The following is a 13,538-nucleotide window of genomic DNA, read 5'->3' as shown; positions in this document are numbered from 1 at the left end:
TCTCCTCACTAACTTTCTTCTCTCTCTCATTCAACTTTTAGCCAATAAAACCCATCTTTGTGTTCTGCTTTGACCATGCTATTGTTCCCAGCAACTTATTGCTTTGACCCATAAGGGTCAAACTCCTTGGCAAAACAGTGTACAATGGAGACCTCATCTTTTCCTTTTGTTTCCCATCTTGCATCTTCATCTCTGTCCACTCTTCTTATTGCTTCAGTTTGTCTATTCCTCACTCTGTCCTTTGTTCCTGTCCGTATAATGGATTCTATGTCTCTGTGCAAGCCTCCTCTTTTCATCAAATCTCACTTTCTACTTGGAAAATCTCTGAGTATCAACTCCAGTGTTGGTTGCTTCCTTATTTATTTTCTTCAGTCCCGGGTTTAAATTTCAACCTATTTCTATAACTTTTTTGTTTTTAAATCTTTCTTTCTGTTCCCTACATGTTTTCTTTATTCTTTAGTTGTTAGAGTTTAATATCAGAGACTGCTTTTTTATGCTAGTGCAGAGTGTTTGGTTACTGTTGCTATGTAGCAGTAGTGATTAACAGGTTTTTAAAACTAGAACATTGTGTCTTGTTTGATTTGTGGAGTACAGCATGAAATAGGAAATCTCAACTGGAGAAACCAAACTGCAGATAACATTAAAGTGTAGCAGTTTCCAGGTTTAAGTTACTGTACCATTTTAATACTTTGGTGTTTCAAGCCTTGGGTTGCATTAGCCATTATTATTGATAAAAATGCTGCTTGTTACATACTTGCATCATAGCTGGGAATTAATTTTTTTTCTTGTTGCACTGTTATTGACATTAAATACATTGATAGTAGGTGACCAAGCTATTTGAGCACTTAAGAAATGCATAGAATTTGGGTATACTTAAAAATATTTGTTAGCCAGAGTGTTCTAGTTTTTACTTTTTAAGACAAGCTGATTTTCTTTCACTCAGAGTACTGTTTCTAAAAGTATTTGTACAATGTGGAGGAATACTCATTGGAACATGTTTTAAAACATAAGTTACACATGTAAATAATCTGCCATCCAGGGTTCTTTTAAATTGCTAGTATAAACTCTTAGTGTCAAGAAAAAACTTGTGGCACCATTATTTACCTCAGCTTGCATTTGGGAAGAACTACTTACCTTAGTGTGCAGATATGGAGATGACATATGTCAGGGGAAAGTTTTTGCATGCCTATTCAGTGGGTGCATTATCTTGAGAGTACTGTCTTTTCCATGCAGAATCCTCAGTTGGATATTTTTTTAAGAGCTTGACGTTTTTCTAAATTATTCTTTATTGTAAGAACTTCACATATACAATTACTTTCTTCTGTTTTTATTTTCATTAAGCTGCTCATTGGTGGAAGCTTTCTGTAGTTCAGCTTCTGCTATTCCTCAAGGGGAGAAATTCTGTTGATTCACACAAACATCTGCCTTTGTAGCAAAAGGCTATGTTTACGTATCTTAGTTTGAAGAGGGCATTCTCAAGGTGTTTTTGACAAACTGTACATATTGCTTTACTTAAAACAGAAATCAGCCTATTTTCATTTTTTCCTTTCTGATTACTGACTTCTTGTGGGAATGCTTCAGGTGCTGAATTATTGGCATGCATTTTGTTTGTCATGTTTAGAATAGATCTAAGTATTTGTGCTTTTGACAAATAATAAACTTCATATACCTGTTAAACAGTCCACCTTTGATAGTCTTTTGTAAATTGATTTAAGGGTTCAATTTTCAAACTATAGGTGTGCAATTGTATGTCTAAATTGTGCCCATAACTTCCAAAGTTGAATTAGGAGTCTTGATTTTTAAATCAAATTGATGCAAATTACTAAGATGGTTGTGTGTGAAAATTCTTGTGTTCAGTGATGGTGTATTGGAAAACCAAATTCATACCCTCAGTCTCTTAAATTTCACTTTCATGGTCTAACTTTTCTAGCAGGTGCAAGCAAAAAGCACTAACTTAAGCTTGTGCGAGGTGATACAATATTCTTAAAGATTCAGTGAAGTTGTGTGTTCAGCAATTCTTCTAAACAAGGAACTTGTTTCTAGCAGTCCTACCTAGATAAATGTCTTCACTTGAAATCTGCACATGGGAAACAGTCACAACAGTCTAGGAATGATAGGATTATAGGCAGAAAACGTATCTGTTGGTGATGACTCTCGTCTTTTTTTGTTAGTTGCTATCCCACCCTGCTGTTAAGCATGCATTACTGCACTCAATAGCCCTAGTCTGCCTCTGTGCCAGTTTTTTGGTTGCTTTTCTGCTTCTCCCATCAACCTAACATTTTTTGGTAGGAAGATATTCCTGGACAGATTGGGAATCTGGGGATGGCTTGCTTATGGCTTCTATAGTGATTGACCTTTCTTTACACAGAGTTCCATTTCAAAGGGGCTTCTACTTCTGACTAAATTCTATGAGTTTGCAGCAATGCAAGGAAAAAATATTAACTGCTAAAGGTTGTTTGCCTGGGCCAGCACTTGGCATTGATCGGTACATACAATAAGCTAGAGAAGATAGATACATCTGCTCAATATGGCAGCTGTGGAAAAAGAGACAAGTGAACAGGTTAATAAGAGGGAATGGAAGTATTTCATATGAGATACTGTTGATGCTGAAGCAGCATCAAGTGATGGTGACTTCTTTTGATCTAAATGGCCAACGGATGGCCATGGCTCCAGTGTTCATTCCTTGTTTTGCTCTTTCTCCTCAACTGCCTCTTCATTAGGGAAGTGAAAGGTTAGCCAGTTAACAGGTGATGCTTACTGGTTCCTGTTAACTGTTAACCTGTTGTCTGGAGGACCAGAGTAGCCCTTACCCAGACCCACCACAGACAGGGCTAGAGCAGCCCATGCCTTTGCTGGGGGGCCTGTGGCTAGAGCAGCCCTTGCCTGCACCCATGCTCCCTTTAACTGGTTAAACATTTTACATGCCTACTCCCCATTATCAAGCAGCTGTGGTCTATATCATTTCATCTTTAACACACTTTCCACTATCTGCTCCTACTTCATTCAAAAATTCTGCAAGATCTTAGATATTTAAAATGAGAACAAGAATTCTAAAAGCAGCGTGTGATGTTATCATGTGTCTTATCTGCTTTGTGGACTCTAAGTGTGCTGTTGGTTCTTTTTAGGGATGTTAGTGTGTGGTCAGTTACATGATTAACAAGTAAGTCTGGGCTTATTGGGTAATCCTAATGACTAGGCAGCAAGTGTAGGGTGGGGAGAAAGTTGGGAGCTGGCTTTTAAACCAGCTCTCTGCATGTCAGCTCCTGCGAGCCAGCTCTCCCACCCTTGCTGCCTCTGGGGGAGGGGAGTGGGTGGGAGCTGGTACACATGGAAAGCCAGCTTTCACTTTCAGGGTCCTTCATAGAGAACCTTCTGCCCTACCTGTTCTCTCATTCACTGTCTGGCAGTTGACACTCACCTCTGGTAAAAATGGTGTTGATGTCCTTCTTGTTAAAGATAGTATTTACTTTCGTCCTGTGTACAATTCTTGGAAGAGTCTTAGCCAACTGAGACATTTTATATGCTTAAAATCATTAAATCTTTGAACTCCCTGGCTGTAAAAATTCATCTCTTTTAAGATTTTTGCTTTTGATCTAAACAAAGTTATAATATGGATATTTTGTGTGTGTCTTAAACCACTTTTTATTTAACCTTTTTTATTTAGGATTCAGTGGTCTCAGTTTAAAGGCTATTTTATTTTCAAACTGGAGAAAGTGATGGATGACTTCAGAACCTCTGCACCTGAACCGAGAGGCCCCCCTAATCCAAATGTGGAATATATTCCCTTTGAGGAGATGAAGGAGCGAATCCTGAAAATTGTCACTGGATTTAATGGGTATGTAATTTTTAATCAAATCTCATTTGGTTTTAAACAATTTTTATCTCAAGACTAAGCAATAATCGTTAACCTTCACAGTTGACCTCTTGAGGTCCTTTCCAGCCTTACTGTGATTTAGTTCCACCTGTTCATTTTGCTCAACGCTTGCCATAGACCACTTAATTTCCAATAAATTGATACCTATCAACTTAAACTTATCAACTATTTTATTGTATATGGTATCATGAGCTTTCATGAGCAAAGCCCACTTCTTCAGAATCTGAAGAACTGGGTTTTGCCCTCGAAAGCTCATGGTACCATCTACATGTTTTGTTAGTCTTTAAAGTGCTACCAGACTATTTGTTGTTTACATTTTTCCTGTTACAGACTAACTCGGCTACCCCTCTGAATATTTTGTGATAACTTTTAAAAACCAAAGTCCAAAATCTGTTTAATTATTACTCTAATATCTTGTCACTCTTGTAAGTATCTTCAGTTGTTTTAAAAGCTGTGATTAACTTTTATTATTCATACAATACAAAAAGGATGCATAAAAAGGGGTATGTTGGTAGAAATAGGCACTAAAATTTACATTTATTTTAACCCATTTTTAAGTGCTTAGATTTTATGAACTGTAACCCTTTGATATTTGTCCACTTAATTTGCATGTGGCAGTTCAACAGCTCATTCAAGACAGTGATTTATGTGACAAACAGTGCGACTAAGATGGTGTATCTATCATGAATTGTTAAAACTACAAATTCAGATTTGTAGGCCAACCCCTTCCCCCCCCATGGGTTTACTGGCTGTTAAACTATCTTTTTAACATTGAAAGTTTATTAATTTCTCTAGACTACCAAGTGTATTCTTTTGTAAAAGGACTTTTCTGAAGTTCACTTTTGTTTCATTTAAATAAAACTTTTGTTTTCCATGGGCGTCTATTCTCATTTGCTATTTCTTTGTAATGGCTTCAGAGTGCTTTCTTGAGCCTAAACTGAGCCGCGGATTTGTTGTCCAGTTAATCAGTGTTCTGTTTATTTGCACCAACCACATACCTGATGTATTTTCATCTTATCAGTAAATGGACATGTTGGAGCCTTCCTCCATGTTACCCCTGAGAATACCAATTTTAAAGGATTGTGATGATTCCTCTTGAGATTCACACAGTGGACTTAGATCAATGGTTTTTACAGTTACGTTACACTAAGACTGACATTAAAACACGGATTGTGCTTCAGAATTGACTCCATTGAAATAAATACGTCTGCATATTCAACGTTTCAGGTATTTTCACATTCAAATTTCTGGCTTAGCAAATCTTGGCATAAAATTTATTAAGAAACCTAAAAATGGTAACATGAAGTCTGGCATTCTGCTGGCTAGTATTAATAGTAGCCTACTTCAAGGAAACCTGTTCTTGCGTGTGGGCTTTTTGTTCTAGTACAGGCAGTCCCCGACTTACATGGATCCGACTTACGTCGGATCCCTAGATACGAACGGGGTGAGGCAACTCCTGCACATGCGCAGCAGCATTCCCGGGCTCGCTCACCTGGGTCCTAGGATCCTCCTCCTCCTCGGGCCGGCTCCGACTGGGGTCCCGCAGAGCTGCTGGGCAGAGGAAAAGTGCCTCCCCCTGCCAGCAACAGGCTGCCCCCTCCCCTGAGCAACAGGCTGCCGAAGAGACAAAAGCAGCCTCTCTGCCCCTCCTCCCCTCTATACATGCCGGGCTCCCGGAGCGCAGCAGCGTCCCCGGGGCTCACTCACCTGGGTCCTAGAATCCACCTTCTCCTCCTCTTCGGCCGGCTCCAACTGGCCTCTGCCTGCAGCAGCTGGCCACAGGGACAGGGATCCCGCAAAGCTGCCGGGCAGAGGAAAAGTGCCTCCCCACGCCCGCTGCCCCCTCCCCCCCACGGCCTCGCATCCTGCACGCCTCCCCCCTCCCCCTCTGCCAGCAACAGGCTGCCCCCTCCCCTGAGCAACAGGCTGCTGAACAGCAGACAAAAGCAGCCTCTCCGCCCCTCCTCCCCCTATACATGCTGGGCTCCCTGGGCAAACAAAGACTCCACCAAAACAAACAAAGTGCTGGCCTCATTGTGTTAGCAAAAAAAGGACCCTCCTCCTAGAACCCTGGGTGGTGTGTGGAAATAAAGCTATTAGCTCAAAGCATGGTGCAGAGCTGTTTGGTATTTGATGAGTTACTCCTTTAGTCCTGAGTTTGTCACAGGGACAGAAATAGATGTGAAATCTTCTGAACAGGGGAACAGACAGCAAAACAAACATTAGAGGGGAGTTAACCTTTCCCTATGCTATCCAAAACTAAAAAAAATGTTTGGCTAGAGTTTCCCCTACAATATGTACCAGTTCCAACTTACATACAAATTCAACTTAAGAACAAACCTACAGTCCCTATCTTGTACGTAACCCGGGGACTGCCTGTATGTCAAAATTGTTTTTTGCTTACATTGCATAGCTTACATAAACTCATAAACCACGCAGAGGAAATGAATATCTAGGCAACCACCACATCATATAGTTCCAAGGCACATGTGATACTTCTGGGTGTCTGACCATCTTTCACTACAAAAAAAAATTTGCTTTGTTGCTCCAGTATTTTAAAACGTTAGTGTTCTGCTAATTGAGAACTCCCAGCACTTTCCTCATGTGTTCTTTAAAAGTGGAAACCAGCTGGTGTCACCAGTTGGAAAAAGCAGAGGCCATGTAGTAATTGCTTCTAAACAAATGCTAAAATTCAAAATGTTTCACAACCAAGAATGAAATAATTTCATATACAGCTTTGTTTTGGACTATGATTCCAAAACTACTTACGTGATCACAGTCCAATGATGTATTTTCTAAAGCAGGGGTGTGCAACCTAAGGCCCGGGGGCTGCATGCTGCCCCCAGCATTGGGGAGCCCATGCTGGCTCTCCAGGCCCTCCAGCCCCCTGCTATCCCCCTGCAGGGCTGGAGCACCCAATCTATCTTGGGCCCCCCTAGGCTCTGGTGAGTGTCCTTCTCAGTCAGAGGCCACATGAGCAAGGATTTGGTTTTGGGTTTTTATGCTTCTCGCTTTTGTGTAGCCCCTGACTGATTTTTCTGTGGCTGTGGCCCCTGACCCCAAAAAAGATCCCCACCCCTGATCTAAAGCAACATAACACAGACTATAGTTTTTACAGTCTGATACTCATTTGCTCTTTTGCCATCCATTAACTAAACTGGCTCAGTTTAACAAATTTGAGACCGTTCTACACTTGGGCCTTTAATACAATAGCAATGCATACAGTTCAAAGGCTTTAAAATATGGTATATGTAGCCTGCTCCAGAAAGCCCATGCCAGTGAAGACCTCAGTAACTTTGTTAGCAGAGTAAAAATACTTAATTTACTAGAGTTGCATAAAATGAGCATTTTTTTGTAATGTGATGTTGGACGTTTATTTACTAGAAAGTAAATAACTCATTTGTATCCTTAGGCTCATCAGTCTTTTTCTTTGAGCTCTTCTTATCTGCTCCTGACAACCAAGTCAGCAGCAGCCAATCAGCTGAAGATTTCATGTTACCATTATAGGCGGCCTCCTGCAGACGCCACTTCTCTTTATAAGAATGTAGGATTTTTCCCTTCCTCGTTGGGATAATGGGCCCTCTTATTTTTTTTCTATACCATTGCTATCATTTAACTCCTTTGGAAATCTTGACCTGAGAGAGTACCAGTGGCCTTAGAGCAGTTGTTTTCAGGCCTTTTACCATTTTAGTTTATGGATCTTCTTCAGATCATTGCAGGGTAGTCTGAAAATGCAGATACTTATTATGACCTGACCTAACAGGGTTTTTCCTAGCCTTGATTCCCGTGTGCATAAAATAGGAAGAAAGGGGGCACATTTAATCTTTCCACTTCATCTGTAAAGGAAAGGATCATATAACAGTAGTTACTAAAGAGTGATTTTCTTCTCCAGCAGTCAGTAACTTTGGATGAAATGACTGACAGACAGAAGAAATATGCTTTTTCTTTCAGGTGGCTGCAAAGTGACATAGTAGTACTTGTTTAAACCCAGAATATCAGTTTGTATTCATCTGACATTGTATGGGACATGGCCAGAGTCTCCTGCCACATGTAAGACACTTTTATGCCAAAAAGACTCTTGAGACATTTCCCATGTCCCTTTTTCCCCTTTCCTAGTAAAGTGAAACTATTTCCAAAACTAACGACTGGAGGTTTATGGCTCATGGAAAATTCTTTGCAACAAGAAGTAACTCTTCCCTGGTACAAATAGGGCTAATTTTCATATGTATGCATTGCACACATCTGAGTTAAGGTTTCTGGCTTTTTAGCACCACTTCCATCCAACACAGTGGTAGAAGTATGCTCGGTTTTTTTTGGTTTTATTTTTAAAAATAGAGGTAAGCTTTTTTTAATCTTGAATATTTTTGGATAGGTACTGGTCCTCAGTTGTGATGACTAGGTTAGGACTCTTGTTTGGTGACCACTGTTCTAAGGTACCTAACCAGTAGATTGAGATCTATTGGTACATGTTGGAGCCTCTGACTGATGGTCTGGACTGGTTTGGCCAAGAGGCTATTAAGTGCAGCACTTCAGCTGTCCCTCCCCCTACTGCTGTGCACCTCCTGCCCTTTGCCTTGGAGTTGTTTCCCTCTCCCATCCTGTATTCTGTCTCCATGGAACGGGGGTGGGGCGGGGGCACAACAGGTTTTGGGATGGAGGGAATTTGCTGGCTGCTTTTGAGAGTGGTTCAGGGCCAGGGCAGTGGTAAGCCTGCCTTAGGCCCCCTGCACCACCACACAGGAGCCACCTGTGGTAAGCAGAGTCCAGCTAGAACCTGCATCCTGAATCCCTGTCTGTCATGTACCCTTTCCTGCATCCCAAGCCCCTGTCCTAGCTCTGAGCCCCCTTAGATCCAGACTCCATTACAGAGCTTTACCCTGAACCATCTCCTGCACCCCAACCCCTGCCCCAGGCTCAGCTCAGAGCCCTTCTCTCACTCCAGATACCTTAGTCCAAGACCAAAGCCTGTGCCCCAACCCTCTGTTCCTGCCTGATGAAAGGAAGGAAAGATGGAGTGAGCAGGTGTGGGGCCTTTGAGAAGGGGCACTGAGGAGGTGGGGCAAAGGTATTTGGGTTTGAGTTAGATCCTGGATTGCACTTATATTCAAAAAGTGATCTCATACTTTAAGAGGTTGGAGACCACTGCCTTAGAGAAATGGTCATGTTTGATGATGATAACTTTGTCTTGGCTCACCTTTATAATTTAATCATGTGACCAACTAAGATGGTGAAGCTGACATGTTCTCACTCTTAGAGCACTGTGAACAATGGTACTGGGAAGGGCAGTTCATAATTAAATGAAAATGAGCAGGAATTCCTAATCTCTTTGCTCACTTGAAGAAATCTTAGGCTTTAGTGCATTCTGTGCATGGATTTAGGTAAGAGTTTAGAAACCTGTTTTGTACAATAGGTGTAACTTCCTCAGTATGCTCATTCTGAAATTGGTTTGTCCATGAACAAAGCTATCCTGATTTTAATTAAATCCATTTAAAGCCACAGCATTAAAATTTCTGTATTATGTACTTGTATATGATTTTTACATAGTTTGTACCTGAGATGACATTCCCACTGGAAGTCTAATTAAAACATTTTTTACAAAAAATCAGTAACTCAATGTTGTCATTTTCTTGGAAAGCACATACTATAGTACTGGTGCCATCTACTTTGTGTTAAACAACATTCACTATTTTATAGCTGCTTAAAGTGACAGTACTGCTGCTCTTCAGATCAAAGATTATAGTGTAGGTTAAAATAAATAATTAGAACTTAAAATTTACTTTGAAGCAAACCCTATAAAATAAGATTTGCAGTTATCACCTAACTAAGCTGAAATCATGAGTTTCATGAACTACTTTCTGTATGTTTGTCTTTGTAGTTGTATCACATGTCCTATGGTAAAAATTAACAAGCTTCTACATACCATTTTTAATTTTTGTTACTGCTTAAGTTCTGTGTAACTGGATGTTTAAGGCTACAGATAATTTGGAGTTAAATGGTTATTTGTTACAACCTTTGGAAGTCTAGTACTGTCCCGTGCCTCCCTACAGCGCTCGCCCCCCCCCCCCCAAAGTATCTGACAAATGGGCAGCAGTTACATCTTTATACCTCTGAGAAATTACCAAAATTGGGGTGGTAAGTGACTGAAACTACTAACAAGGGAGACAAATTGAAGAATTTGAAGAGGGATTGGAAAACTCGACCTCATTTTACTCAAACTGTGTAAGGAACAAAGTTAGAAAAGTCAAAATATCACTTTGGACCATGGTAAGCAGATGAGGTCCAGCACCTGGTGGACGGGTAAAATGTGTTTGATATAACATTCACTCACTTACTACCTTTCAAGTAATTTTCTTTTATGATGCAAAATAAATTTACAATGAAGGTCTGTTTTGGGAATATTCTTGTCCTCTTGCTCTTTTGCTCTTCTAGCAAGCCTCACATGCATTTAATTTTCTACCATTTGAAGTAGCTCTGTACTGACCCACAAAGATTCGCCTATCAGAGTGACGGTCTTTTTTTGTTCTTCAGGAGTGAAATAAAGATGAGATTATCATAATTTAGATGTATAATAAATATTGATCCACTGCATAGTTGTGTTGGCAACATGCCATAAATGAAGATTCTGCTAGCTCCTGTCTTATAGCATACCTCTTAATTGTTTTGGGTCCACTGTACCACAACACATGGTAGACGCTGCAAAACGCAATAAAATCAGTGATATTTAGCCTGGTTCAGTTTCTGCTTATTTATAGGAAAAGCATTGGCCTTGAGGGCTTTCCAATAGAATTAATGCCAGTAACCAATATGACTGGTTGACAATTCCTGACTAAACCGGCATATTCTTGGTGGAAAAATCAGATCTGTATACATTTGAACAAGATCAATTTTTTATCAAATGAAGTAGGCATAAATATGCTTTTCTAGCTTGAGTAATTTACCCATTGCAAACTTGATTTCATCTTGTTTTCTTATAGCAATTAGCACTATAATTTCTGAACAAGACAGTTGTAACCATTCATAGTAGGAATGAAATTATGTTCAGTGTGTGTACAAACTGTTTTGGTATAATGTTTTAAATGTCTTGCATATATAAAATATAGTACTCATTCTTCAGATTGTACTAAGCAATTTGTGTTTCAAGTATAATGACTTCAAACTCAGCTAGAATAATGCTTAAAAATATAGTAATTCTGTACCATAACTCAGTTTTGCTAGAAATGCCTAATTATGTAACTATACTGTAAATGTATATTAAATATTGTTATAGGAAGTGCATATAGGATCAGCTGATCTTAATGTTTGATCCCATTATACATTGCTAAAATGAAAAATGTTAGTTGATCTTGCTAATGTTTGTGTTAAATCAATTACAAAATTTCTAGACAGATGCATCTGTATGAACAAAATATTTAATATGGGTATATAGTCTGGTCATATTTCAGTACATTAGAAAAACTAATACTTGGTGTTTTATGTGTATATGGATATACCAGCAGCACTAAATGTATAAATACCATATTTTTCTGAATGAACTGGTTGTACTGTTTACAAAATTTAACAATTACATATGGACTGTAATGCCGAAGTAAGTCTTGAGAATCACCTTTTTTTTGCCAGGTCTAGAAATGTGAATCTTGATTTTAAAACAATTTTTACTGTTTTTACATTTTACCCCCATAATTTTCCTAATAAATGTAACCTTAAATTGTAACTGACTTTTGATTTCCTGAATTGAAATCTACATGTAACTTAATTATTGAATATAGTGTACTTACTAACTTGTGATTTTTGGGATGGGTTTTTGGGGGGCTTTTAATTAAAGGCATGGTGAATGATGTATTTCCCAAAAGTTTGTGCTGTGTTTTCTAAGTGTTTATGCAAAATGAGAAATGTAAATCAGAGATTAAAACTATGTCTGCACTTGGGAGTTAGGAGTGTGAGATTCCCAGCTTGCATAGATGTAATGGTACTAAAGAATCGAGCTACTTATTAAAAGTGGTAGCATAGATGCAATATCATGGGAAGAGGCAAGTTGTAGCATGGGCTACCCAAGGTACCTATCCACAGCATGTATGTACTCAAGGCAGCTAGCCCAGACCATGACTGCGCATGTTACTATGCCTGCACTGCTGTTTTCGCATTCTAGCTCAGTGACAACTAGTGAGATGTGTTTACATGATCTGGGAATTATACCTTACTCCCAAGTGCAGAAGTAGCCAACTATGTTTTTACTGCAAGCTTTCAGTTAAATTCCACTTTCTCTGTTTGAACCTTTTCACCCTGCTGGGAGAGCAATAGTGCTGTTGCTTCCTAGCAGCCTTTTACACATTGTTTTACATTGCTACGTATTTCATTGCAGTATCCCCTTTACTATTCAGCGACTTTGTGAGTTGCTGACAGATCCAAGGAGGAATTACACAGGAACAGACAAGTTTCTTAGAGGAGTGGAAAAGGTAAGTAGTCTTCATTTCAGAGGCATTGGAGCTAAATTGTAACTACTGATTGTATAACATTTAAATGACTCCCAAAGTTTTATTGGTTTCATTATGACTGTAATAGCAACTGCAATTTGGTTAATTTTAAAAAAAGAACTGCAAAAAGCTATTCTAAAATGTTTGACCCAAATGCAAATGCAGAATTGAGTCTTTTTCTGTTACTGTTGGAGTGCGCCAGTATTGCTATGTATACAGGAAATAATATTGCTTACTGTTCTGAGCCCCACCAGTAAATAACTGAGTGATAAGAAATGCAATGGGTACAACCATGTAAGTTATTAAGTCTAGCAAGTTCTTCCTTCCTTGCTTTGTAGGTTTGAATTAGACTAAAAAGCTGAAGCAAAGATTTGTTTTTCTCAGATCTCCAGCAATTTTAAGCACATTAAAATCCTCATTAATTGCATACCAAACTTTTTTTATAGTCTCTTATTTAGAATGTTTTCCAAAAGCATCCAGTAATACTTCCAGAATTGATGTCAAACTTGTTCACCTGGGAGTGCCCAGTTCGATTCAGGGCATGTGGAAATGTGCATGGTTTGCAAATTAGGGCCCTATACTGCTGTTGGTCAGTAGTGGATCTGCCAGTGATGCCTATGGTTGGTTTGAGGGTAGATGATAGCCCTCATTTAGTAACTAAGCTTCTGTTAAGTAATGCTGATGTAGTGTGCAGCAGTCAGTGAAAAATTAAGTATTGTGGTTCATTCCTCTAGTTGCAGCACTGTACCTGCCCTTTCCATATGGCTATATGTAAATGTGGCTATTGATCATGGGCATCTAAAACCCCACTGAAAAGAATACAGCACCACTTAAGAGTTGTTGCACACTAAGCTGGTGCTACATTTGAGTTACAGATTTAGGCACTCAAATTTAAAAATCTTGGCCTTGATTTTTTTTTAAGTGTAGATTTTACAGTCTGACTTTATCATGGGGGAACAAGAGCAGTTTGACACATACGATAAATCTACTACTAGTTTGACATCTTCGTTATAAAACTAATCACTGCTGCCTTTTACTTCTGTTGATGTTCTGTTGAAAGATGTTTGTGGTGGTGGACTATGTTTTGGGCTGTAATTAGTAGTAACCAACACATCTTTTAGTATTAACATTTCATGTTGTAGGCTTCTCATAATTCACCCTAAACTATTTTGGAATAGTACTCTTGTATATGC

General features: G+C 39.2%; 1 protein-coding gene across 1 annotated transcript in view; it reads left to right on the top strand.

Moving 5' to 3' along the window:
- PPP4R2 (protein phosphatase 4 regulatory subunit 2) overlaps positions 1–13,538 on the top strand; it is a 40,867-nt gene that overhangs the window by 18,527 nt on the left and 8,802 nt on the right. Inside the window, exons 3-4 of the mRNA XM_075938649.2 lie at positions 3,665–3,835; positions 12,234–12,327. Of these exons, the coding sequence (XP_075794764.2) occupies positions 3,665–3,835; positions 12,234–12,327 (265 nt within the window). The remainder of the gene's footprint in view (positions 1–3,664; positions 3,836–12,233; positions 12,328–13,538) is intronic.

The sequence above is a fragment of the Pelodiscus sinensis genome, chromosome 11 (assembly GCF_052426305.1).
Source record: "Pelodiscus sinensis isolate ZL-2025 chromosome 11, ASM5242630v1, whole genome shotgun sequence".
Lineage (NCBI taxonomy): Eukaryota > Metazoa > Chordata > Testudines > Trionychidae > Pelodiscus > Pelodiscus sinensis.
The sequence above is the reverse complement of the archived record's forward strand: the minus strand, read 5'-3'. Positions and strand labels throughout refer to the sequence as shown.